A 25,215-nucleotide genomic window follows, 5' to 3' on the forward strand; every position below is an offset into this window, starting at 1 on the left:
GTGACGGATGGTAAGTGTGTGTGAACTTTGGGCTAGTACAAACTTACAATGGCCATCTATCATGTGTCCATTACTGGGCAGCCATTTTCACTGGGAAAATGGCAGTGTTTCTCTCTCTCTCTCTCTCCCTCGCTCGCTCAATCAGTCCTCTTTCTCTTATTCCCCTCTCACCACCTCTCTCCCCTTCCTCTCAATTTGGCTTTCGTGTTCACCCTTCCTCATCCATTTGCCTCCCCGCCTGTCCTTTACTCACCCCCCCCCCTTCCCCTTTATCATCCTCTATCTCCCTCTCCCACCGCCCAGCACCTCTCTCCTCTACTATCCTCTATCAGAGGTAATAAGCCACTCTGGGTCGTCTTTAGTTGACACATTCATCCCACCACACTCCTTCAAAAATATATTACCTCAGATGCTATCGGATCAATGTACCTGCTCATCACGAAGTATGCTGTGTTGCCTTTGTTAGCAGTTGATGTTACTCTTCAAAAACACAAATCCCAAAGCAAATCAGGGGGGGGGAGGTGTTATGCCGAGAGGTACAGTTGAAGTCGGAAGTTTACACTTAGGTTGGAGTCATTAAAACTTGTTTTTCAACCACTCCACAAATTTCTTGTTAACAAACTATAGTTTTGGCAAGTCGGTTAGGACATCTACTTTGTGCATGACACAAGTCATTTTTCCAACAATTGTTTACAGTGTCACGGCATTCAAGAGAAGAAGGTGAGAGAAGAAGGTGCAGCGTGGTACGTGTTCATAATTGATTTATTAGCAACTGAACACTAAATATGAAAATGCCAAAAATAATAACCGAAACAGTTCTGTCTGGTACAGATACAAAACACAAAACAACTACCCACAAAACCCATGTGGGCAAGAGCTACCTAAGTATGGTTCTCAATCAGAGACAACGACAGACAGCTGTCCCTGATTGAGAACCATACCCGGCCAAAAACAAAGAAATCCAAAAGCATAGAAAAAAGAACATAGAATGCCCACCCTAGTCACACCCTGGCCTAACCAAAATAGAGAATAAAAAACCTCTCTATGGCCGGGTTGTGACATACAGACAGATTATTTCACTTATAATTCATTGTATCACAATTCCAGTGGATCAGACGTTTACATACACTAAGCTGACAGTGCCTTTAAACAGCTTGGAAAATTCCAGAAAATGATGTCATGGCTTTAGAAGCTTCTGATAGGCTAATTGACATCATTTGAGTCAATTGGAGGTGTACCTGTGGATGTATTTCAAGACCTACCTTCAAACTCAGTGCCTTTTCGCTTGACATCATGGGAAAATCAAAAGAAATCAGCCAAGACCTCCACAAGTCTGGTTCATCCTTCGGAGCAATTTCCAAATGCCTGAAGGTACCACGTTCATCTGTACAAACAATAGTACGCAAGTTTAAACACCATGGGACCACGCAGACGTCATACCGCTCAGGAAGGAGACGCATTCCTAGAGATGAACGTACAATCCCAGAACAACAGCAAAGGACCCTGTGAAGATGCTGGAGGAAACAGGTACAAAAGTATCTATATCCACAGTAAAACAAGTCCTACGTCAACATAACCTGAAAGGCCACTCAGCAAGGAAGAAGCCACTGCTGCAAAACCGCCATAAAAAGCCAGACTACGGTTTGCAACTGCACATGGGGATAAAGATCATACTTTTTGGAGAAATGTCCTCTGGTCAAAATGACCATCATTATGTTTGGAGGAAAAAGGGGGAGGCTTGCAATCCAAAGAACACCATCCCAACCGTGAAGCACGGTGGTGGCAGCATCATGTTGTGGGGTTGCCTTGCTGTAGGAGGGACTGGTGCACTTCACAAAATAGATGGCATCATGAGAAAGGGAAATTATGTGGATATGTTGAAGCAACATCTCAAGACATCAGTCAGGAAGTTAAAGCTTGGTCGCAAATGTGGTCTTCCAAATGGACAATGACCCCAAGCATACTTCTAAAGTTGTGGCAAAATGGCATAAGGACAACAGAGTCAAGGTACTGGAGTGGCCATCACGAAACCCTGACCTCAATCCTATAGAACATTTGTGGGCAGAACTGAAAAAGTGTGTGCGAGCAAGGAGGCCTAGAAAACCTGATTCCGTTACACCAGCTCTGTCAGGAGGAACGGGACAAAATTCTCCTAATATATTGTGGGAAGCTTGTGGAAGACTACCTGAAACATTTGACCCTGTAACGATTGTCCTCCTCTGACGAGGAGGAGTAGTAGGAAGGATCGGAGGACCAATGCCCAGCGTGGTAAGTGTACAGTTTGTTTAATAAGAATAATGAACACTGAACAAAACAATAAACGACAACGCGAAATAACAAAACCGAAACAGATCCGAGTGGAACAAACTCTGACACGGAAAATAATCACCCACAACTCAAAAGTGAAACCAGGCTACCTAAATATGGTTCTCAATCAGGGACAACCAGGCTACCTAAGTATGGTTCTCAATCAGGGACAACCAGGCTACCTAAATATGGTTCTCAATCAGGGACAACCAGGCTACCTAAGTATGGTTCTCAATCAGGGACAACCAGGCTACCTAAGTATGGTTCTCAATCAGGGACAACCAGGCTACCTAAATATGGTTCTCAATCAGGGACAACCAGGCTACCTAAGTATGGTTCTCAATCAGGGACAACCAGGCTACCTAAGTATGGTTCTCAATCAGGGACAACGAATGACAGCTGCCTCTGATTGAGAACCATAACAGGCCAAACACAGAAATCCCAAATCATAGAAAAAGGAACATAGACAACCCACCCAACTCACGCCCTGACCATACTAAAACAAAGACATGACAAAAGAACTAAAGTCAGAACATGACAGACCCAAGTTCAAAAACTGAAAGGCAATGCTACCAAATACTAATTGAGTGTATGTAAACTTCTGACCCACTGGGAATGTGATGAAAAAAATAAAAGCTGAAATAAATCATTCTCTCCACTATTATTCTGACATTTCACATTCTTCAAATAAAGTGGTGATCCTAACTGACCTAAGACAGGGAATTTTTATTTGGATTAAATGTCAGGAATTGTGAAAAATGTTGTTTAAATGTATTTGTCTAAGGTGTATGTAGACTTCCGACTTCAACTGTAGATGTTCATTCTCCCCTGTCGTCAGTGATTCTCTCCACAGAACAAAGAGACAGGAGGTAGTTTTATAACCCAGCCCTTGCCTGTGGTTGACCAATTAGAATTCCTTGCAATAAAACTGGGCCAATGGCCAAATAACAAGTATTCTATTTCAGGTTCAATGTATAAAAAATTTGGACCAATGAGAATTTGACGAATTTGTACATTTCCTCTGTATAGTGTGTTCTATTTACTTGTTGTGTTGTCCTGTTCACTGTTACAATGTTATGCCTCTTGGCCAGGTCATTATTGTAAATGAGAATTGGTTCTCGATTGACTTATCTGGTTAAATAAAGGTGAAAAACAAATTATGGGGCCTGGAGAAAGGATAATATGCTGCAGGGAGAGAGGGGGAAGTGAGGCTGTGCACTGCCCAGAAACACAGCCTTTCTCTGTGCTTTCTCACCCAGGGCCTGGAGTAAGGATAATATGCTGAAGGGAGAGAGGGGGAAGTGAGGCTGTGCACTGCCCAGAAACACAGCCTTTCTCTGTGCTTTCTCACCCAGGGCCTGGAGTAAAGATAATATGCTGAAGGGAGAGAGGGGGAAGTGAGGCTGTGCACTGCCCAGAAACACAGCCTTTCTCTATGCTTTCTCACCCAGGGCCTGGAGTAAGGATAATATGCTGCAGGGAGAGAGGGGGAAGTGAGGCTGTGCACTGCCCAGAAACACAGCCTTTCTCTGTGCTTTCTCACCCAGGGCCTGGAGTAAGGATAATATGCTGCAGGGAGAGAGGGGGAAGTGAGGCTGTGCACTGCCCAGAAACACAGCCTTTCTCTGTGCTTTCTCACCCAGGGCCTGGAGTAAGGACAATATGCTGCAGGGAGAGAGGGGGAAGTGAGGCTGTGCACTGCCCAGAAACACAGCCTTTCTCTGTGCTTTCTCACCCAGGGCCTGGAGTAAGGACAATATGCTGCAGGGAGAGAGGGGGAAGTAAGACTGTGCACTGCCCAGAAACACAACCTTTCTCTGGACTTTCTCACCCAGGGCCTGGGGTGGAGGGGGTGGAGGGCTGGACATCTCCTAATGGACTCCAGTAGCGGGGTGCAACCAAACAGAAAAGGCAGTTATGATGACTAGACATCCATTACAAACAGAGAATGTAACAGGATGTTGAACACAAATATATATCATTCTATGGTTGAACACTGCAGGTCAGTTTGATAAGTGAAGATGCATTAAAAAGGGAACTGAGGAAATGCAGGGATTGATATGCTGTGCCATTTAAGAAAGTGGCAGAATGTTCTATTAATTTGACAGAGCGCTGTGTGACAGCAAAACCCTTGGATATGTTTTGGATATTTATACTAGATAATAACAGATAGTGAGTACAGCCTAGTCTCCATGAGACAGACAGACAGACAGACAGACAGACAGACAGACAGACAGACAGACAGACAGACAGACAGACAGACAGACAGACAGACAGACAGACAGACAGACAGACAGACAGACAGACAGACAGACAGACAGACAGACAGACAGACATTGGTAAACAATAGACAGACAGACAGACAGACAGACAGACACAGACAGACAGACAGACAGACAGACAGACAGACAGACAGACAGACAGACAGACAGACAGACAGACAGACAGACAGACAGACATTGGTAAACAATAGACAGACATACATTGGTAAACAATAGACAGACAGACAGACATACATTGGTAAACAATAGCCAGACAAACAGACATTGGTAAACAATAGACAGACAGACAGACAGACAGACAGACAGACAGACAGACAGACAGACAGACAGACAGACAGACAGACAGACAGACAGACAGACAGACAGACAGACAGACAGACAGACAGACAGACAGACAGACAGACAGACAGACAGACAGACATTGGTAAACAATAGACAGACAGACAGACATTGGTAAACAATAGACAGACAGACAGACAGACAGACAGACAGACAGACAGACAGACAGACAGACAGACAGACAGACAGACAGACAGACAGACAGACAGACAGACAGACAGACATTGGTAAACAATACATTGGTAAACAATAGACAGACATACAGACAGACAGACAGACAGACAGACAGACAGACAGACAGACAGACAGACAGAGACAGACAGACAGACAGACAGACAGACAGACAGACAGACAGACATTGGTAAACAATAGACAGACAGACAGACAGACATTGGTAAACAATAGCCAGACAGACAGACATTGGTAAACAACAGACAGACAGACAGACAGACAGACAGACAGACAGACAGACAGACAGACAGACAGACAGACAGACAGACAGACAGACAGACAGACAGACAGACAGACAGACATTGGTAAACAATAGACAGACAGACAGACAGACAGACAGACAGACAGACAGACAGACAGACAGACAGACATTGGTAAACAATAGACAGACAGACAGACAGACATTGGTAAACAATAGACAGACATACATTGGTAAACAACAGACAGACAGACAGACAGACAGACAGACAGACAGACAGACAGACAGACAGACAGACAGACAGACAGACAGACAGACAGACAGACAGACAGACAGACATTGGTAAACAATAGACAGACAGACAGACATACATTGGTAAACAATAGCCAGACAGACAGACATTGGTAAACAATAGACAGACAGACAGACAGACAGACAGACAGACAGACAGACAGACAGACAGACAGACAGACAGACAGACAGACAGACAGACAGACAGACAGACAGACAGACAGACAGACAGACAGACAGACAGACAGACATTGGTAAATAACAAAGAGAGACACACAAACAGACAGACAGTGGTAAACAGTAAAGACAGACAGACAGACATGGGTAAACAGTAAAGACAGACAGACAGACATGGGTAAACAGTAAAGACAGACAGACAGATGTTTGGTGGTCTATTCCTTCTCCTCTCCCTACGGTCTCCCTGTTCCAGACTTTTCCCGCTTTACTGGGCCCTGTGTGCCGATCCGGAACAACCTTTTCCCAGAGTCTAAACCGGTGGGACACGAAAGACCAAACCCCAGGGCGAGGGGGGCAGAGACAGAGTGCACGGCTAAACGACTACACAGCCAAAGTGTTTTCATATGCTATGAGGCGACAGGGAAGGTTTCTGTATTAGAGATTATATTAGAGATAGTCTTTCACCAGAGTCTTCTACAGACGGCATAGGGATATGTATGCAGCCGACAGATTGACAGACACTTCAGATGGACCAATCAGGGACTGACTAGCCACAAGTGGTGATAGCCGGGGCTTAAGGTGTGCCTCGACGCTGCTGCAAACAACATGACACATGCACAAACGTCCACACACACACACACAAGCACACACTATGACACACACATGTCCAAAGGCACAGTGAGCGAGGAAAGTCATTTCCCTCCACAGGGAAGAAATCAAATGGGAAAATGGCGAGGCGGCACAAAAATAAAACGCAGATGCGCAAATGCATTCATGCAGAAAATCCCAGCCTTTAATCCAATCCCTCACGCTTTATTAAAACAGAGTGAGAGAGAGAGATAGAGACAGACAGACAGGGACCATGAAGAGACACACGCAGACACACACATCACAACAACAAGCTTTATCCTAGAGGCTGTGGAAATAGGAGAAAGATCAGAACCATGAAAGAGGTAGAGTGCACGTCACACACACACACTCACGCACGCACGCACGCACGCACGCACGCACGCACGCACGCACGCACGCACGCACGCACACACACACACACACACACACACACACACACACACACACACACACACACACACACACACACACACACACACCACAATAGCATGCTTTCTCAAAGCTCGAAGATATGAAAAGAGATGCCAAGCAGGAAATAACCAATAGTAAACAGACACAGACACAGCCTTTACTGTGGTCTGAGCAGCCACACCCTCTAGTGACATCAGGTCAAATGAGACCAAGCCACACCCTCTAGTGACATCAGGTCAAATGAGACCAAGCCACACCCTCTAGTGACATCAGGTCAAATCAGACCAAGCCACTGTCCCCCCTCCTCCCTCCCTGCCTCACCCCAAATAAGAGGAGGATGATCTATCCCACCATGCATCTCACCCACGAGTTCGTGGACCCGTCCCACCCCGGCAGACTCTACGTCAAGGGAGCGCTATGTCCCCAACACCCCCTGCCCCTTTTAATTAGCTCTCAAAATATTTTGGGAGGCGCTGGCTGGCTGGTGCTGCCGTCCTTGAGTGGGGCGATGGTCATGCTGATCCTAATTAGAGGGGATTATGGTCTGGCTCCCTCAATAGACGAATAGAGACCATGGTGGCTGGTACTTTATGGGGCAGTGGTGAACAGTAGGTCTGGGAATTGCCAAGGACCTACGATATGTATTGTGATTCCATATGTATTGCAATTCAATACTGCAATTGTACTGCAATTCGATGTTCCAAACATATTGCTCACCATATATCTGCTGCAGAGAGACAAGAGAGAGCCAATACAAAACTAGTTTTGGAGATAAAAGTGCTCAAAACATGTTGGCTCACCATTGAAAAGGAATATGGAGAATAAGCTTTAAGGATGAGAAACACCAGAGTTTTCAACAAAGAGATTCAATTACAGTACAGATTCAATTCAACAAAGTGGATATTCGTCAAACCCGTCATGATTTACGTGTTGTAACAGACCCGCAACGTAGTTACTGACGTCCGATTTGGATATATTTGGCTGTAGAAGCTGTCCCTTTTTGGTATGGAAGAAGTGACTGTTTAATGCTAACTCCCTTTCGTGTAAACTGGTTAGCATACCTAGCATACAGAAATCACTGTCGTTTTTGAACTGTAATGCAGTTGATTGGGAACGATGACATGACCCTGTGTTGGGGTTGACATCCATACAAGCATTATACTCCGATATTTACCTCAACACAGTGTGAAAAACACATGTAAACAATAGCCTAAATTATAGTCATTCAGCAGACAATCTTGCCGAGAGCGACTTACAGTAGTGAGTGCATTCGTTTCCACAGTTTTTTCCCCCCGTACTCGTCCCCCGTAGGAATTCGAACCCATATCCCTGGCGCTGCAAGCGCCGTGCTCTACCATTCCTTTGATTGGTTGAGTTCGATTGACCTTTTTACCGCATCGATATCGCAATGATGTCATAAAGGAGGGTGGGGCTGACATGCTAGTTATCTTCAACCTAGGTAACATGCTGGCTGCCCTCTGTGACATCATAGACCACTATGGCACAACAAACATTCTGAACACCACAACTCGCCTATCGCTGTAGAGAGTAGTTGCTTTTTGAATTTGCTCAGACAGTTCGCTGATTGAGAGATGGCTTTGAACTCTATCAGCATTCATTTGTTGGTCCATGTAATCTTGGCATTACAACATCTGGATGGCACGGTTTTTCGGGACGCCCTGATGCCCCCCATCGGCATTAGGCAGTGGGCCAGCACGCCTCACATTGACCTGAACACCAGCACCATCAACCTCCATCAACAACCCTGGACCAAACAGAACACCAGCACCATCAACCTCCATCAACAACCCTGGACCAAACAGAACACCAGCACCATCAACCTCCATCAACAACCCTGGACCAAACAGAACACCAGCACCATCAACCTCCATCAACAACCCTGGACCAAACAGAACACCAGCACCATCAACCTCCATCAACAACCCTGGACCAAACAGAACACCAGCACCATCAACCTCCATCAACAACCCTGGACCAAACAGAACACCAGCACCATCAACCTCCATCAACAACCCTGGACCAAACAGAACACCAGCACCATCAACCTCCATCAACAACCCTGGACCAAACAGAACACCAGCACCATCAACCTCCATCAACAACCCTGGACCAAACAGAACACCAGCACCATCAACCTCCATCAACAACCCTGGACCAAACAGAACACCAGCACCATCAACCTCCATCAACAACCCTGGACCAAGCAGAACACCAGCACCATCAACCTCCATCAACAACCCTGGACCAAACAGAACACCAGCGAGACCACAGGACACAGCTTGTACAAGTGCACCGGAGAGGCTTGTGTTATGGTCAACTTGGAACCCACTGCTACCCGGGTAGCTACAAACAGCACTAACCGACTCAGTGGCCTTGTCGTTAGAGTGTCCGCCCTGAGATTGGAAGGTCGGGTGGTTTATCCACGGTCGAGTCCTACCAAAGACTCTGAAAATGGGCATCGATGCCTCTCAGCTTGGCACACATTAAGGAGACGGTTTAGGGTTAAGGCCCTGCGACAGACTTGTGTCCTATCCAGGGGGATACATCAAGCTGCCTCAAGCTACAGAAACAGGAGATGGGCTCCTGCCCTGTGGGCCATTGTGGCTCGGACAAGGCCACCACCACCCAGACCAGAAACAGTATTGACCAGAAATACAGAGACGTTAGTGCTTTGCCCGAGACAACCAGTGGTTCTACGGCCAGCATCGGAACGCCTCGCACCCGAGTAGCTGAGCCCAGGAGTAGGGAGAGAGCGGGAGCGGGTGACCTTGTGTGGAAGAAGATGGTGGACGTGATTAATGGGGCAGAGGAGAGGAGGATAGAGGCTGCAGGCTGCACGGTTCTGGCTCTTGGCTGCTGGTTGTACGGCGTGGGCCTGCTGCTCACCAGCAGTGTCCGAGGACTACTGCAGGTAATGTGATGTGAAGGAAAGATTAAGGGTATGGGGGGGTCTGAGAAAGGCTTTAGGAACAACATTAGACTAGGTCCAAATAGTGACATTTACCCAATGCAGTCATATATACTGCTGACATTTTACTTACTGTACATGCCACTATAAATACTTAAGAAAACACCACAATGTTATCAATACATTTCACCTTGGAACACGAATGAAAATATGTATTTGTTTAGGTTTATTTTATTTCCATAGATAATGGCTGCATTCGAGCTCCATGGAGATGAACACAAGGAGAGAGGAGCTGAGAGGGAGATAGATGGCTGTAAAGATGCTCAAGTAGCTGCCGTGTGGGTGACCCCCCGTGGTTCAACTAAGAAGAGAGCCCGCCGCCGCCGCCGGTCCAACAAGGGGAAACACTGAATAACGTGCCCATACAGGAATAACGTACCCATACAGGAATAACATGCCCATACAGGAATAACATACCCATACAGGAATAACATACCCATACAGGAATAACGTACCCATACAGGAATAACGTACCCATACAGGAATAACATGCCCATACAGGAATAACATACCCATACAGGAATAACATACCCATACAGGAATAACGTGCCCATACAGGAATAACATGCCCATACAGGAATAACGTGCCCATACAGGAATAACGTGCCCATACAGGAATAACGTGCCCATACAGGAATAACGTGCCCATACAGGAATAACGTACCCATACAGGAATAACGTGCCCATACAGGACATTGTTCATCTGCATTCCAAATAATACAATAGCATATATTCTAATAAATAATACTTGTTTTCGCATCATGTGTTTCTCAGTTGTTATTTTGTTATAGGAGTAGTTTGAAGAGGTTTGGAAATGACCAGGAAATGACCACAAAAGGACTACGGAATGTAAAAAGTATAGTAGACTATGTAAAGCAAAATAACACGGAAAGAAATAAGACATTTCAGTTGATTTAGAAGGCACAGTAGGGGCTTATACATGATTATAACAACTAACAATGCATTATTCCTGAACACGCTAAGTAAAGTTGTATCATCAAATACAGCTGAAACTGAAATTAAAGCCTTTTTAGATTCACTGTGGTTGCCCATCACCCTGTGAGAGAGAGAGAGAGAGAGAGAGAGAGAGAGAGAGAGAGAGAGAGAGAGAGAGAGAGAGAGAGAGAGAGAGAGAGAGAGAGAGAGCAGAAAACCCTGGGCCCTCTGTCAGTTCAGTGAGGCAGAGAGGAAGGGTAACACAAGCTGACATGGAGAGGATTCTTTCGGAGGCACACACACAAACGCACGCACGCACACACACACAAACAAACAAACACACACAAAAACACACAGGAATATACATTTACATACTGTAAACACAGATCACGCACCCTTCAACATCCACACAGATTGCAATGATCCACACATGTTTGCAATGTGTGTGTGTGTGTGTGTGTGTGTGTGTGTGTGTGTGTGTGTGTGTGTGTGTGTGTGTGTGTGTGTGTGTGTGTGTGTGTGTGTGTGTGTGTGTGTGTGTGTGTGTGTGTGTGTGTGTGTGTGTGTGTGTGTGTGAGCTGAGGCCGTGGGCCTGTGGGAGTCAGCAGAAGGTGAGCACAGATAAGGCTGCATGATTGTGACTGTGTGTCAGAGGGAATCTGCACCGTACACCACACACACTCACACACTCCCTCCCCTTCTCTCTCTCTCTCTCTCTCTCTCTCTCTCTCTCTCTCTCTCTCTCTCTCTCTCTCTCTCTCTCTCTCTCTCTCTCTCTCTCTCTCTCTCTCTCTCTCTCTCTCTCTCTCTCTCTCTCTCTCTCTCTCTCTCTCTCTCTCTCTCTCTCTCTCTCTCTCTCTCTCTCTCTCTCTCTCTCTCTCTCTCTCTCTCTCTCTCTCTCCCCATCTCTCTCCGCTGCCGGAGCTGTGCCAGGGTGCTGGGGACAATGCCCTAGCTGACCCAGGTTTTAGACAGTGACGGTCAGTGGCCACGTCAGGCCTCATTCTGCCCATCCTTCTTAAAGACTGACTGGCCACAAGGCACTGGGCTGGGCTGGGCTCTGCGTGCTGGCTCACTGAAGCAATGAAGCAATCAGGAAAGGGAAAGGAGGATGGTTGGGAGGACTGCAAAGAAGGAAGCCCACATGAGCAACACACCTGCAGGCAGCATGGCTGCATTACTAAGCCAACTATTCCTTGTGTGACTCCAGAGAGCGAAGAGGGAGAGAGGGAAGGTGGAGGGTGAGAGAGAGAGGGGGAGAGGAGAGAGGGAGGTTGAAGGGAGGGTGAGAGGGGAAGGGAGAGAGTGAGAGTAAGAGAGAGACGGGAGAAGAGAGGAGGAGTGGTGTTATGTTTGTATGTGTGCATCGTGATCTCTCTACTTTCCAGATTACTGCTGTTACACTGTGTTTACACACAGCCATCACAGATGTATACTAACTGCCAAAGCCAGTTATCTGAACGACCTAAGCGGGTGACTATTGACTATTTGTGTACCTTCCTGTAGTGCTGAGTCAGATGTACCATGGTTCCCCAGGCAATCTCAAGGGCGGTCTGGCCCCACTGCTGCCCCCTACAGGGCTGGAGTAGAAGCACAATGCACCACCATGCCTACAGCAGCCTGCCAGCAGCCTGCCAGCAGCCAATCAGGGCCAAATAATCTGTGGCCATGGCAAGCGTTGCTGTGCTCTCCGTTGCTATGTAATTATGTGCTGTTTGTACGAGATTTCTGCACCTGAAGTGGGTCAGAATAGTTTTCATGCGAAGATGTGTGTGTGTGCATGTGCGTGTGTGTGTGTGTGTGTGTGTGTGAGAGAGAGAGAGAGAGAGAGAGAGAGAGAGAGAGAGAGAGAGAGAGAGAGAGAGAGAGAGAGAGAGAGAGAGAGAGAGAGAGAGAGAGAGAGAGAGAGAGAGAGAGAGAGAGAGATAGAGTATTCAAGAGTGAGTGATGAGTGTTTGAGAGCAGATTCTCCAGGTTTGTCAGAGTGTTTTCGAGCTGCGTAGGAGGGTCACAAGTAAAGAGAGAGTGGGAGACAGAAAGGACTCACCTCTGAACATGTAGCCAGTTTCACTATATATTCAAATCTACGGGGAAAACCTGCACCTCCACTGCAGCCACTGCTGTAGCTACCCCGGAGCGAGCAGGAACCAGAATGATCTAAAATAACCGCCAATAAATTAGTCAGCCAATTAATGACTTAACTCAGCTTTGTTCTCCTCCCTCGTGTCCAGCCTCAGGCTAGGGAAGACTAAAAGGCACCATGCACACGTCTACACTATACACACTTCCATACACTCTTCTAAACCACACTAGTACTCCTGTACTGAGAGCCATGGCACAACACAGCTATACAGGTTGAGCCAGTTTGCTACAGCAGGGAAATTATCCTGCAGCAACAGGAAATGTGAATGATTATGTGGATTATAATTCATCAACATTTTTGCAGCGGTTGATATTTTATTTGTATTTTTTTTAAAGAAGGAAAGTCATGTCTGAAAATCCAGTGTGGGAATGACCAACTTCAGAAACCTTTTTAACCCTGAAATACAAAGTCCTCCTGCAACAGGGCGATCAGATTAAGATCCTACATCTGTAGCAGCTCTCCATGTTCACTTGTCATACTCATTATCACAGCGTCCTCTTGGAAAAATGCTGAACGTATGATGAAACACGTACAACAGAGTACCGATGCACCTCACTAGGTTATATAATGCAGCTTGATGTGTCATTGGGGGGTAGAACTCATATTCACACTTTGCCACAAAGTGGTAAGGGAGTATAGAGGTGAGCCGCCTCAGAGTGTTATAGAAGAGCAGAGTTCTATACACTCACAGAAAACGCTTTTCTATCCTGAATCAAAAACTGTTCTTTGGCTGTGCCCATAGGAGAACCCTTTGAAGAACCTTTCCACAGGGGGTTATACATAGAACCCAAAAGAGTTCTACCTGGAACCACAAAGGGTTCTACCTGGAACTGAAACGAGTTATCCTATGGGGACAGCCGCAGAACCCTTTTGCAAGCCTTTTTTTCAAACAGTGTAGGGGTTAGAATAGGGTCCAGCTGCAGAGTAGCGCAGAAAGTGGGTGGGGTGTCCTACCTGTGTTGCCGTGCTGGACCTTCCCGTTGCTCATCTGTTTGAGTCTCTTCTGGTGAGACTTGCCGTTGTAGTGTATCTGGGCCTGGGCTGGGGAGTTGAGCTGGATGTTACACACGTCACACAGTGTATAACTGCGCTGCTTCCTCTCCCTCTTGGGCCTGCTGTGGTCAGAGGAGGGCAGGGCGCCCCCAACTGGACCTGGCTGCTCCCCCAGGACTACACCCTCCTCCTGGGGGTCACAGCACACCTCGCTGTCCACAGTCAACCCCATCCCCACTCCTAACTCGCTCCTGTCCTCCTCCATCTCTAACACTGAGGGTGGGCTGAACGGACGCTTCCTTCCTGAGAGAGGAGAGAGGGATGTGTTATTTATGGTGCCATTAACCTTTCTTTTGACAGGTAAACTTGACGGGGAACACATTCTCATTTACTGCGATGACACGGTGAAGAGTTGCAGGGAAGAGGAGAGTGACGAGGGGAGGGAAGAGAGAGAACAGACATGTGGAAAGAGAGGGGAGGAGAAAGAAAAGGGATAGAGGCGAGACAGAACAGAAAGGACGAGAGAGAGAGAAGGCATCGAGAACAGACCAGCGGGGGTAAGAGGTCAGAGGTGAAGGATCAGGGCCAGTGGATTAGAGAGGCAGTGCTCTGTGAGTCGGAGGTGCCCAGTATCACAGTGATATGACGGTGTGTTAGAGCAGGACGTGTGCTGGGAACAATGGAGCCATCACCATATGATATCCCCTGCCCTCCGTGCCTCTGCACGAAGCCCCCCTGTTAAAGCCAATAGCCCATAAAAGACAGGGTCGCAAAAAGAACCCTGATTCAGATGGTTCAGGGTAGGTGCGTGAGGGATCTGATCCTGGGCCTGCCTGAAGTAAAGCCCTGGCTGTCAGTACACACACACACCCTCACAGAGACATACACGGACTATACAAAACATTAAGAACTCCTGCGCTTTCCATGACACAGACTGACCAGGTGAATCCAGGTGAAGGCTATGATCCCTTATTGTCGTCTCTTGTTAAATCCACTTCAAATCAGTGTAGATGAAGAGGAGGAGACAAGTTAAAGAAGGATTTCTAAGCCTTGAGGCAATTGAGACATGGATTGTGTGTGTGTGTGTGTGTGTGTGTGCCATTCAGATGGTGAATGAGGAATTGAAAAATATTTAAGTGCCTTTGAACGGGGTATGGTAGTAGATGACAGGCGCACCGGTTTGAGCGTGTCAAGGACTGCAACGCTGCTGGGTTTTTCACACTGAACAGTTTCCCGTGTGTATCAATAATGGCGCAACGCCTAACGGACATCCAGCCAACCTCACACAACTGTAGGAAGCATTGGAGTCAACACGGCATCCCCCATGGTATGGCCAGCATCCCTGTGGAACCCTTTCAACACCTTGTAGAGTCCATGGCCGGACAAATTAATTCTGCTCTGAGGGCAAAAAGGTGGTGCTCTTAATGTTTTGTCCACTCAGTGTACATCACCACACGCAGACACTGTACACATGGACACACAACACACCCACGTGTGCAAACACATGAACACGCACATGAAACACACGAAAACACACTCGCACATACATGCAATGACCTACTGTACACACAGACACCCATACACACTCACATGAACACTCATTACCTATGGACGACCCAATCCCCTACTAATCATAGATTGTATAACAACATAGGAGGCCGTGCAGATCAGTATGGCACCACTGGGGGGAGACAGAGTGCTACTCTCTGAGGAGCGTGCTGTGCTATCTATCAATCAAGCTGATTCACTCAGAGTGACTACACGCCTGCTTGCTGTGTTAGCTGATTGATTTGCAAAAAGTAATTAACGTAAGGGAATTTCATATTTTTTTCAACAAATGTTTAACCTTTTAACCTAAATCCAATGGCAGGGTAGAAATGTTGGTTGATTACACATTGAATTCACTTTACTTGACAACTCAACCAAATGTAAATCAAAACTAGACGTTGACCTGACTGTGCCCAGTGGGACACGTTTTGCATAGTTTTCCTGTAATCCGTTCCCTGTTAAAAATAGCAGGTGTAAACTTAGCAGAGGTAGTAAGTATTGGTACAACTGGCCCTGTATGAGTGAAGTCTGGGGTATTTGTAAGACCAGTGCAGACTATAGTTACACAAATAGAACACAAACTGTCTTGTGAAGTGTGTGCGAACCCTTCTGGCTTTAGGTTTTTATGATGTAATTCTTCACTAACACATGCTATGTGATTTAAAAAGGCTGCCTGAACACGTCTCAACACTTACTGTACACGTGTGGGGGGGGGGGGGGGTTCTCTCCGTCAGACTAGATCCACACAGAGAGAGAAAAGATCTGTGTTTGTTGATTCCCTCCCCTCCTACTCTCTCCTGCCGTAAATACATGAAAAGGCTCTATAGAATCCCTGTGATGGATTGAGACGTCAACATGTGAAAAGCCCCCTGAAAGCCTTTTGCCTACGATTTATTTACGTACTGGATACACACAAACCACTCACACACACACACCCAAACCCTGGAGACACACACGCAGTTAAAACTCTAAACCCCCCACACACACACGAACACACACACACACACACAGACACACACACACACACTGGTACACACACACACACACTGGTACACACACACACACACTGGTACACACACACACTGGTACACACACACACACACTGGTACACACACACACACACTGGTACACACACACACACACACACACACACACACACACACACACACACACACACACACACACACACACACACACACACACACACACACACACACACACACACACACACACACACACACACACACACACACACACACACACACTGGTACACACACACACACACACACACACACTGGTACACACACACACACACACACACACACACACTGGTACACACACACACACTGGTACACACACACACTGGTACACACACACACTGGTACACACACACTGGTACACACACACACACTGGTACACACACACACACACACTGGTACACACACTGGTACACACACACTGGTACACACACACACACACACACACACACACACACACACACACACACACACACACACACACACACACACACACACACACACACACACACACACACACACACACACACACACACACACACACACACACACACACACACACACACACACACACACACACACACACACGTTAGAGGAGGTATGAAAGCTGCTATTCACATTGCCATTCTGGGAGCACTCAAAGGCTCCATCAGATGTGTTTTGTCAAAACGCTTTGAGCACTGCCCATTCCAGGCAGCCAATAAAGAGATCTCTGTGGTCCTTACACCACACGACCCAACCACCCCCTGCCAACGACCAAGCATCCCTCACTCCAGCTCATTGAAAAAAAGTACTTCAAAAAGCTATACATTACTCATTCATAAGCACATGGTACAGTAGTCTTTCCCACACCATCTATTCCTGCTAACATGACCATGTAACAAGAATAGGAGCATTAAGACAAGTGCCTGAACACTGAACACCTCCAACAGCTGAATGTTAGACGGCAGCTCTAACCCAATCTGTGGCCCCTGAAAATAACCTACTGGGTGGTGGCCCTCAAGGACCAAAGGTATATGTTTCAGTGTGAGGTATTAGGCGGGAGAGGCCTGAAGATGTTCTTACTGCAGCCCTATGCAGCGTGAGGCAGTAGCGCCGGCTGTGTACAGAGGGATGAATGCTGGCTGAGAGGGGCAGAGGGTGGCAGGGGGAACCAAGGGGGAGAGCGGGCAGTGCCAGCCTTGACATGTACCCTGCTTCCGCTTTGTGGCATGCCCCCCGGCACTGGGGATCATCAATCACGAAGCTGATCTCTCGCTGAATGACCCGGGCTCACCCGGCATAGCGGCTCAGAAATTAAACCTCTACTTACGAGCCTGTCCCTGCTGTCCAGTGAGCCTGAAATACTACCATCCTGGAGAAGGAGGAGCAGGCCTCCCCACATCCAGCCCAAGGCTCCCCTCTCTGGGCATGGAGTCCTGCCTGGTGCAATCAAAACCCGGCCCCCAAGTAGACCCACACAAACACAGGAGGCATGTCAGCGCCTCTTAAATTACCCAGAGGAGAGCAGAGAGCACGGAGAACATGGTGAACACACACTCCCTACTACAGAACACACGCTCTCACAAATAGAAACGTTTGACCTCCACTTTGCATCTGCATGACTGAGTAGTAAGTAGTATACAATTCAGCAAACATCACAAACAAACACATCCATTCAGACACCGCCAAAAACAACAAGCCAGACGCACCCCCTTTGCCAAAAACACTTAGGGTGACTTCAACTGCAAATAAAAACAACAATTCCTGCCTGCAGAGACACACACATGCACCCCCACCACCCTCAGACACGCACCCCCACCACCCTCACACACGCATCCCCACCCCCCTCACAAATGCACCCCCACCCCCTCACACACACACCCCACCCCCCTCACACACGCGCCCCCACCCCCTCACACTCACACCCCACCCCCCTCACACACGCGCCCCCACCCCCACCCCCTCCACACACACCTCACCCACCTCACAAACGCGCCCCCACCCCCACTCCCAACCCCCCACACACGCTTGCATGCAAGAGTCATATCAGCATGAGAAACATAAGCACCCTGCCACCCCACCTGCCTGTCTCCCATTCTCTACCAGCCATGTCAATAGTTGACATTTAGCATTAGACTAGAGCCAGATAATAACCAGAGACACGTGTGACGTTTAAGGAGGAGATTTAAATACAGCTGAGTAGGTGACGCTGCGGTGGGACACAGAGAGAAAGAAAGGGACAGAGAGAGAGAGAGAGAGAGAGAAAGGGACAGAGAGAGAGACAGAGAGAGAGAGAGAGACAGAGAGAGAGAGAGAGAGAGAGAGAGAGAGAGAGAGAGAGAGAGAGAGAGAAAGGGACAGAGAGAGAAAGACAGAGAGAGAGAGACAGAGAGAGAAAGGGACAGAGAGAGAAAGACAGAGAGAGAGAGAAAAAGACAGAGAGAGAGAAAGAACGAAGAATAGAGAGAAAGGCACAGAGAGAGAAAAAGACAGAGAGACAGAGGACGAGAAGGAGAGAGAGATTGTTAGACAGACTAAAAAGGCAGTGGTAATCATTAGGCGTGTTAATTTAGAGGCGAAAGAAATGCACAGCTATTTAGGCGAGGTGCTGGCTAGCGGAGTGGAACACTTAAAAAATAAAAGAGTCGCACACTAGGAGCTCAGATGCAAAAATATTTATGTCCAACGTTTCGACAGACAAGCTGTCTACATCAGGGTATAATGACAAACACTGCGAGGCGACTCATTAATAGAGTGTGAAAAGGGCACACAGATGCCTGTAATCATGGCCGGAATTAACCAATGATATCAGCCAAATTGCATCTGTGATCGTACACTATCCATTCATGTTTTCTGTATGCTATTTTAATATGAGAATTGGTTATTGGTTAATTGGTTAATTATCATATTAAAATAGCATACAAAACACATAAATGGATAGTGTACGATCACAGATACAATTTGGCTACATAAACCTACAATCATTTACAATGGAAAAATCACAATGATCACAAGAATGGCTTCAGATCAAAGTCTATGTTGAGACTGAAGGGAGTGAGGGTCTTTAAGTTAAAGATCCAGGCAGCCTCTCGTTTTTAACAAAAAAAATTGTCGAGGTTACCCCCTTTCCTAGGGAGGCAGATGTACGATGCCAATATAACTTAGAGACGAAATCGAGTGGTTTTCTTCCAGAAAGTGGGCCGCAACTGGGTAAGTCGAGTATTTGCCCCTAATGGTGCTCCGATGCTCCGAGATACGTTCTTTTAATTCGCGCTTTGTTTTACCCACATCATTTTTTACCACAAGGACAAGTTCTAAGATAAATAACTGCCTTAGTGAAGCACGTGATGACACCTTTGATTGGGATCTGTTTCCCTGTTTGGGGGTGTTTAGCCGTGTTGTCATTCCAGCTCGTCTGTAACAAGCCTGAGGTGTGTGATGTCTGCAGTCTCGGTGGTCTCCCGGTGTAACACTGGAAAGCCAAGCATACGCTCCTCTAATGAGCATAGTCATAATTATCACATGTAACTCTGTTCGGTCCTTGTTGAAAGAGAAAGACTCATGTTAATGCCAGAGGACATTTGGGAAGTGGGACAGATAAAATCTGTTTGTGTTTGTTGCCTGGCAACCCAAAGCCAATATAAAAGCAGTCAATATTACAGATGTCATTTGGCTCAGTGAAAGTCGGGCCGCTCACATTTGCTCAGCCAGTGTGTGTGTGTGTGTGTGTGTGTGTGTGTGTGTGTGTGTGTGTGTGTGTGTGTGTGTGTGTGTGTGTGTGTGTGTGTGCGTGCGTGCGTGCGTGCGTGCGTGCGTGCGTGCGTGCGTGCGTGCGTGCGTGCGTGTGTGTGTGTGTGTGCATGCACGCGTCTGTGTGTGAAAACTTCCACTCTAATCTGGAAAACAATCTATCTCATTACCCACTTCTACATCATTCACCAATCACAGCCCACTACTTGGATCAACTGAGACACCATGATGATCACCAGCCTGTTAGGGAGAATATCTTGTTACCACCAGACAGGCTGAGGCTCTGTCCCCACTCTCCCCCAGGATCAGTCTCTCTGGCTGGGCCACAGAGCAGGGCACTGTACCCTAGGTCTGTTGCTGGTGGTGCCTGCTCCTCAGTCAAACTCACACACATTTTCATTAGGAATTCTAACCACGCACTCAGCCAGCCAAGCAGTTACCTTTCTTTCCTCCTCCTCCTCTCTCTCTCTGTCTATTCCTCCCTCGCTCTCTACCTCTCTCAGACTGATAGAAGTCTCCGGCACCGGTATACAAGCCCTCAGGAGAGCTGTGGCTTTTGTGTGCCTTTGTATTTGAGTACGTTTTAAACTGTATGTGAGTGTGTGTGTTAGAGGAGGCTGGTGGGGGAGCTATAGGAGGATGGGCTCGTTGTAAAAGGCTGGAATGGAATTGATGGAATGGTATCATACTCGTTGCCAAACCCACTGGCTACAGGTCATCTACAAGTCTCTGCTAGGTAAAGACCCGCCTTATCTCAGCTCACTGGTCACCATAGCAGCACCCACTCATAGCACACACTCCAGGAAGGAATATCTCACTGGTCACCCCTAAAGCCAATTCCTCCTTTGGTCGCCTCCACTGAAGCTGGAGACTCATATCTCCCTCACTAGCTTTAAGCACCAGCTGTCAGAGCAGCTCACAGATCACTGCACATAGCCCAGCTAACTAGCTAACTAGCACTGCAGTGGATCAAATATGGTAGGTAGACTCAAAGAGAAAGATGATAGTTGAACAGTTGAACAAATTAATTTCTTCCAAAATTAAGGAGAAGCGAGAGAGATAGAGGGAGAGAGAGAGAGAGACAGTGAGAGAGAGAGAGAGAGATTATTATTTATTATTATTATTATTATTATTATTATTGGTTACTGTTGTTACTGTTGTCCCATTGACACTTTTGATTCTCATTTTTATTAATTTTTTATATAGTAAATATCCAAAAATAAGCTTTGGCAATATGTACATTGTTACAGCATGCCAATAAAGCGAATTTAATTGAGAGAGAGAGAGAGAGAGAGAGAGAGAGAGAGAGAGAGAGAGAGAGAGAGAGAGAGAGAGAGAGAGAGAGAGAGAGAGAGAGAGAGAGAGAGAGAGAGAGAGAGAGAGGAGAGAGACACATTGCTCTTAGATCTGACGGCCATCGACGGCCATCGCTCATCCATATATTTATATGTACATATTCTTATTCATTCCTTTACATTTGTGTGTATAAGGTAGTTGTTGTGAATTTGTTAGATTACTTGTCAGATATTAATGCATTGTCGGAACTAGAAGCACAAGCATTTCGCTACACTTGCATTAACATCTGCTAAACATGTGTATGTGACCAATAAAATGTGATTTGATTTGAAACAGCCGGCTCTCGGATAGCTATGGCTATCCAACACTGGAACTCTTCCAAGTCAAGGTAAGCTTCTGGTTATATTCAGTTATTGCCACCGGGCCATCCGGTGGAACTGCTAAGCTGCTTTCTGCTGACTGTACACTGTACTGAATGATTGTAGCAGGTTTACTAAAGTGTTAGTTGTAGTAGCTATGTTGACTATTAGACAACGATGTAGGCTGTGTGCAGTTAGTGGTCGTGATATGAAGGTTTGGAAAGGTTTTTTCGCATGGTCACAGACAGCTGATGTGTTGTGCACTGAAGTCCACAAGCAAAGGAGAGAGCGTAGATAGTTGTGATAAGGAATTATATATACAATGAGCTGTTTGTATGTGGCTGCTATGAAAGTGAACTGTGTTTACGTGCGTTCAGTGTAAGTCATTGCCCTGATTCTGTTGAAAAATGTTTCTTAAACAGAAGCAAATGGAACGAAATAGGGATAAACATCTGAATTAATCCAATAGAAACTCTCGTTTGCAACTGTTGGACTAATGATTACGCTCTAAATCAGCTAGATACAGGCAAGAGTGTGCAAGGCGGTATTGAATGTGCCACAGTCTGTCACCTTGATCACTCAACATTCTCTCGACCTGTGCACATTGTAAACTTGAATTCATAGGCTACACTCTTAGAAAAAAGGTGATATCTAGAACCCTTTTTGGTTCAAGGTATAACCATTTTGGGTTCCATGTAGAACCATTTCCACAGACGGTTCTACATTGAACCCAAAATAGTTTTACCTGGAACCAAGCAGGGTTCTCCTATGTGGACAGCCAATAAACCCTTTTGGACCCCTTTTTTTCTAAGAGTGTAAGTTGTAGCAACCTCATGATGGGTATAGGTCAAATTAAAGTATCATGTAGTAGCCTAAACCTATCGCTGATACATTGAACTGGGTGAACGGAATATGAATGACAGTCATCCAATATGCTGTAATAGAAATAAGGCCATGTCCATAAAAAGTAAACATTCCTCCCTCCTCTTAAACGTCACCGACAGCCATAGGTCCTCCTACCAGCCTCCTCTGGTGTGTTTGTATAAGTGTGCCTGTGCGCATATGTATGTATGTATGTATGTATGTATGTATGTATGTCTGTCTGTCTGTCTGTCTGTATGTATGTATGTATGTATGTATGTGTGTCTGTCTGTCTGTGTGTCTGTCTGTCTGTCTGTCTGTCTGTCTGTCTGTCTGTCTGTCTGTCTGTCTGTCTGTCTGTCTGTCTGTCTGTCTGTCTGTCTGTCTGTCTGTCTGTCTGTCTGTCTGTCTGTCTGTCTGTCTGTCTGTCTGTCTGTCTGTCTGTCTGTCTGTCTGTCTGTCTGTCTGTCTGTCTGTCTGTCTGTCTGTCTGTCTGTCTGTCTGTCTGTCTGTCTGTCTGTCTGTCTGTCTGTCTGTCTGTCTGTCTGTCTGTCTGTCTGTCTGTCTGTCTGTCTGTCTGTCTGTCTGTATGTATGTATGTATGTATGTATGTATGTATGTATGTATGTATGTATGTATGTATGTATGTATGTATGTATGTATGTATGTATGTATGTATGTGAGAGAGAGAGAGAGAGAGAGAGAGAGAGAGAGAGAGAGAGAGAGAGAGCCGGTTCCACTCACCAGCCACCTTTCTGAGCTAAACTGACTGAGACGCTCCTCCAATAACAACACATACAACCTCACATAATTCTACCCAAAAACAAAAACGATTTCTCTCAACCAGTGGCATATGGGCTTTGTCGGTGAGCGCTGATGCCGCCCTGTGATAAGCAGTGCCCACTTTGTCAAAGGCCGGGGCGCAAAATATGAATCCTGTCCATTCCCAGCACGCCTCTCCAGGGTGCTGTTGGAGAGATGCATTGCAGCGGCGCTGCACCAACGTTACGTCAAAAAATGATCTAACATAAATCATGTAACAGATATTGCCTGTGGTAGAAAGAGCATACAGTATGGCCTGGCTGGAGATAACATGTAGGACAATGTAATAATGAGGCACTCTTACCCCCATGCCTGTTTCTACGATCAAATAGCCAAATGGCGCCAAATCAACAAACAAAAATGCGCTGACACATTAACAAACAACATATCCTAAAAACAGGTCAAAGTCCAATGGACAATATGGACTGGACAATCAGGCTGCTCACGACTGCTGATCATAGCGAAAAAGAAAATAATTCTGTATTTCCCGCTGTGTAAACACATTGCAAATCGGCTCAGGATAACTCCTGATAAAGCTGGGTAGCTTAAATGGCCAAATTGATTAGTCACAGGAAGCGGGACTAATAAAGCCAATGCAACGGCCTGTTTTACAAACGGTGGGCCGACCACATGGATGGGCATTCATGAAATTCCATTGTGGGTCGACATGGTAGGCTACACCCCAGTAAGCACGAACCGGCCTTGATTTCCATGTCCACAGACTTTGGTTTTTGGTCCAGTCCGGACCAAATTTGAACCAATCATAAACGTCTATGTTTGGTTCAGACGGTGTCCGGTCTGGACCAGCCTTGATTTGGCCCAAACATAGTTGAAAAGACAAGACGTCTTTTCAACTTTCATTCAGAACCGAAACCTAAACCTGATTTCAACGTCCGGAAAAGACGCCTTTTAAGTGTCTTTTCGACGCCGTTTAGTCTCACCTAGGGCGGCAGAACGGCCAGGACCGGCCCTGGAGAGAGAGATCATGTGTAATAAACAGTGTATGACAGCATATGTGTACACAGGCTACATGTTCTGTATGCGTGATGTGTATATCAATGTATTAGCACAGTGAAGGAGAGAAGAGAGACACATTGACCTGGTTGAGGCAGCTGAGACTAACACACCCAACAACAACCTCAACACCCACACAGCACTCAGCAGACACGAGGTAGGAGGAGCTAATGCACACTTCATGGAGAATCATCTAAAGATTCTCTGTCTGTCTGTGTCTACAAGTGAACAGTAAGAATCTGTGTATATTGTGCACAGACGTTCTTCCAGGCTCATGTTGTTGTTATCCTTCCTGCTATATTATGTGGTTGATATGTGGTTGACTGTTTTGAGCCAGACAGACCAAAAGCTTTGCCAAACCCGGCCTGTCTTCTTGGTAGGCTTGTCCTCTCCTCTCCCTGCGGGCCAAGGCCCTGGTCAAGCTAAAGTTAGCCCTGCAGTTGAGACAGAATTCCCCACATTCCCTCCCCACCACAGGCTCACCCAGCTGGGGGCCAAGACAACCAGCCACCACTACCACTGCTGGGAGGGGTTCCACACTACAGCAAAATATACACATAGGAAAACACACAGATATTCAGAAACAGCCACAAACAGATGTGCACTAATCCACTCCAC

General features: G+C 46.5%; 1 protein-coding gene across 1 annotated transcript in view; it reads right to left on the reverse strand.

Moving 5' to 3' along the window:
• The window catches only part of znf385c (zinc finger protein 385C), a 230,562-nt gene that overhangs the window by 115,659 nt on the left and 89,688 nt on the right, over positions 1 to 25,215 (reverse strand). The window contains exon 2 of the mRNA XM_046331341.1: positions 13,890 to 14,231. Coding sequence (XP_046187297.1) covers positions 13,890 to 14,231 — 342 coding nt within the window. The remainder of the gene's footprint in view (positions 1 to 13,889; positions 14,232 to 25,215) is intronic.

This window comes from Oncorhynchus gorbuscha, linkage group LG26, assembly GCF_021184085.1.
Source record: "Oncorhynchus gorbuscha isolate QuinsamMale2020 ecotype Even-year linkage group LG26, OgorEven_v1.0, whole genome shotgun sequence".
In the NCBI taxonomy this organism is placed as follows: Eukaryota; Metazoa; Chordata; class Actinopteri; order Salmoniformes; family Salmonidae; genus Oncorhynchus; species Oncorhynchus gorbuscha.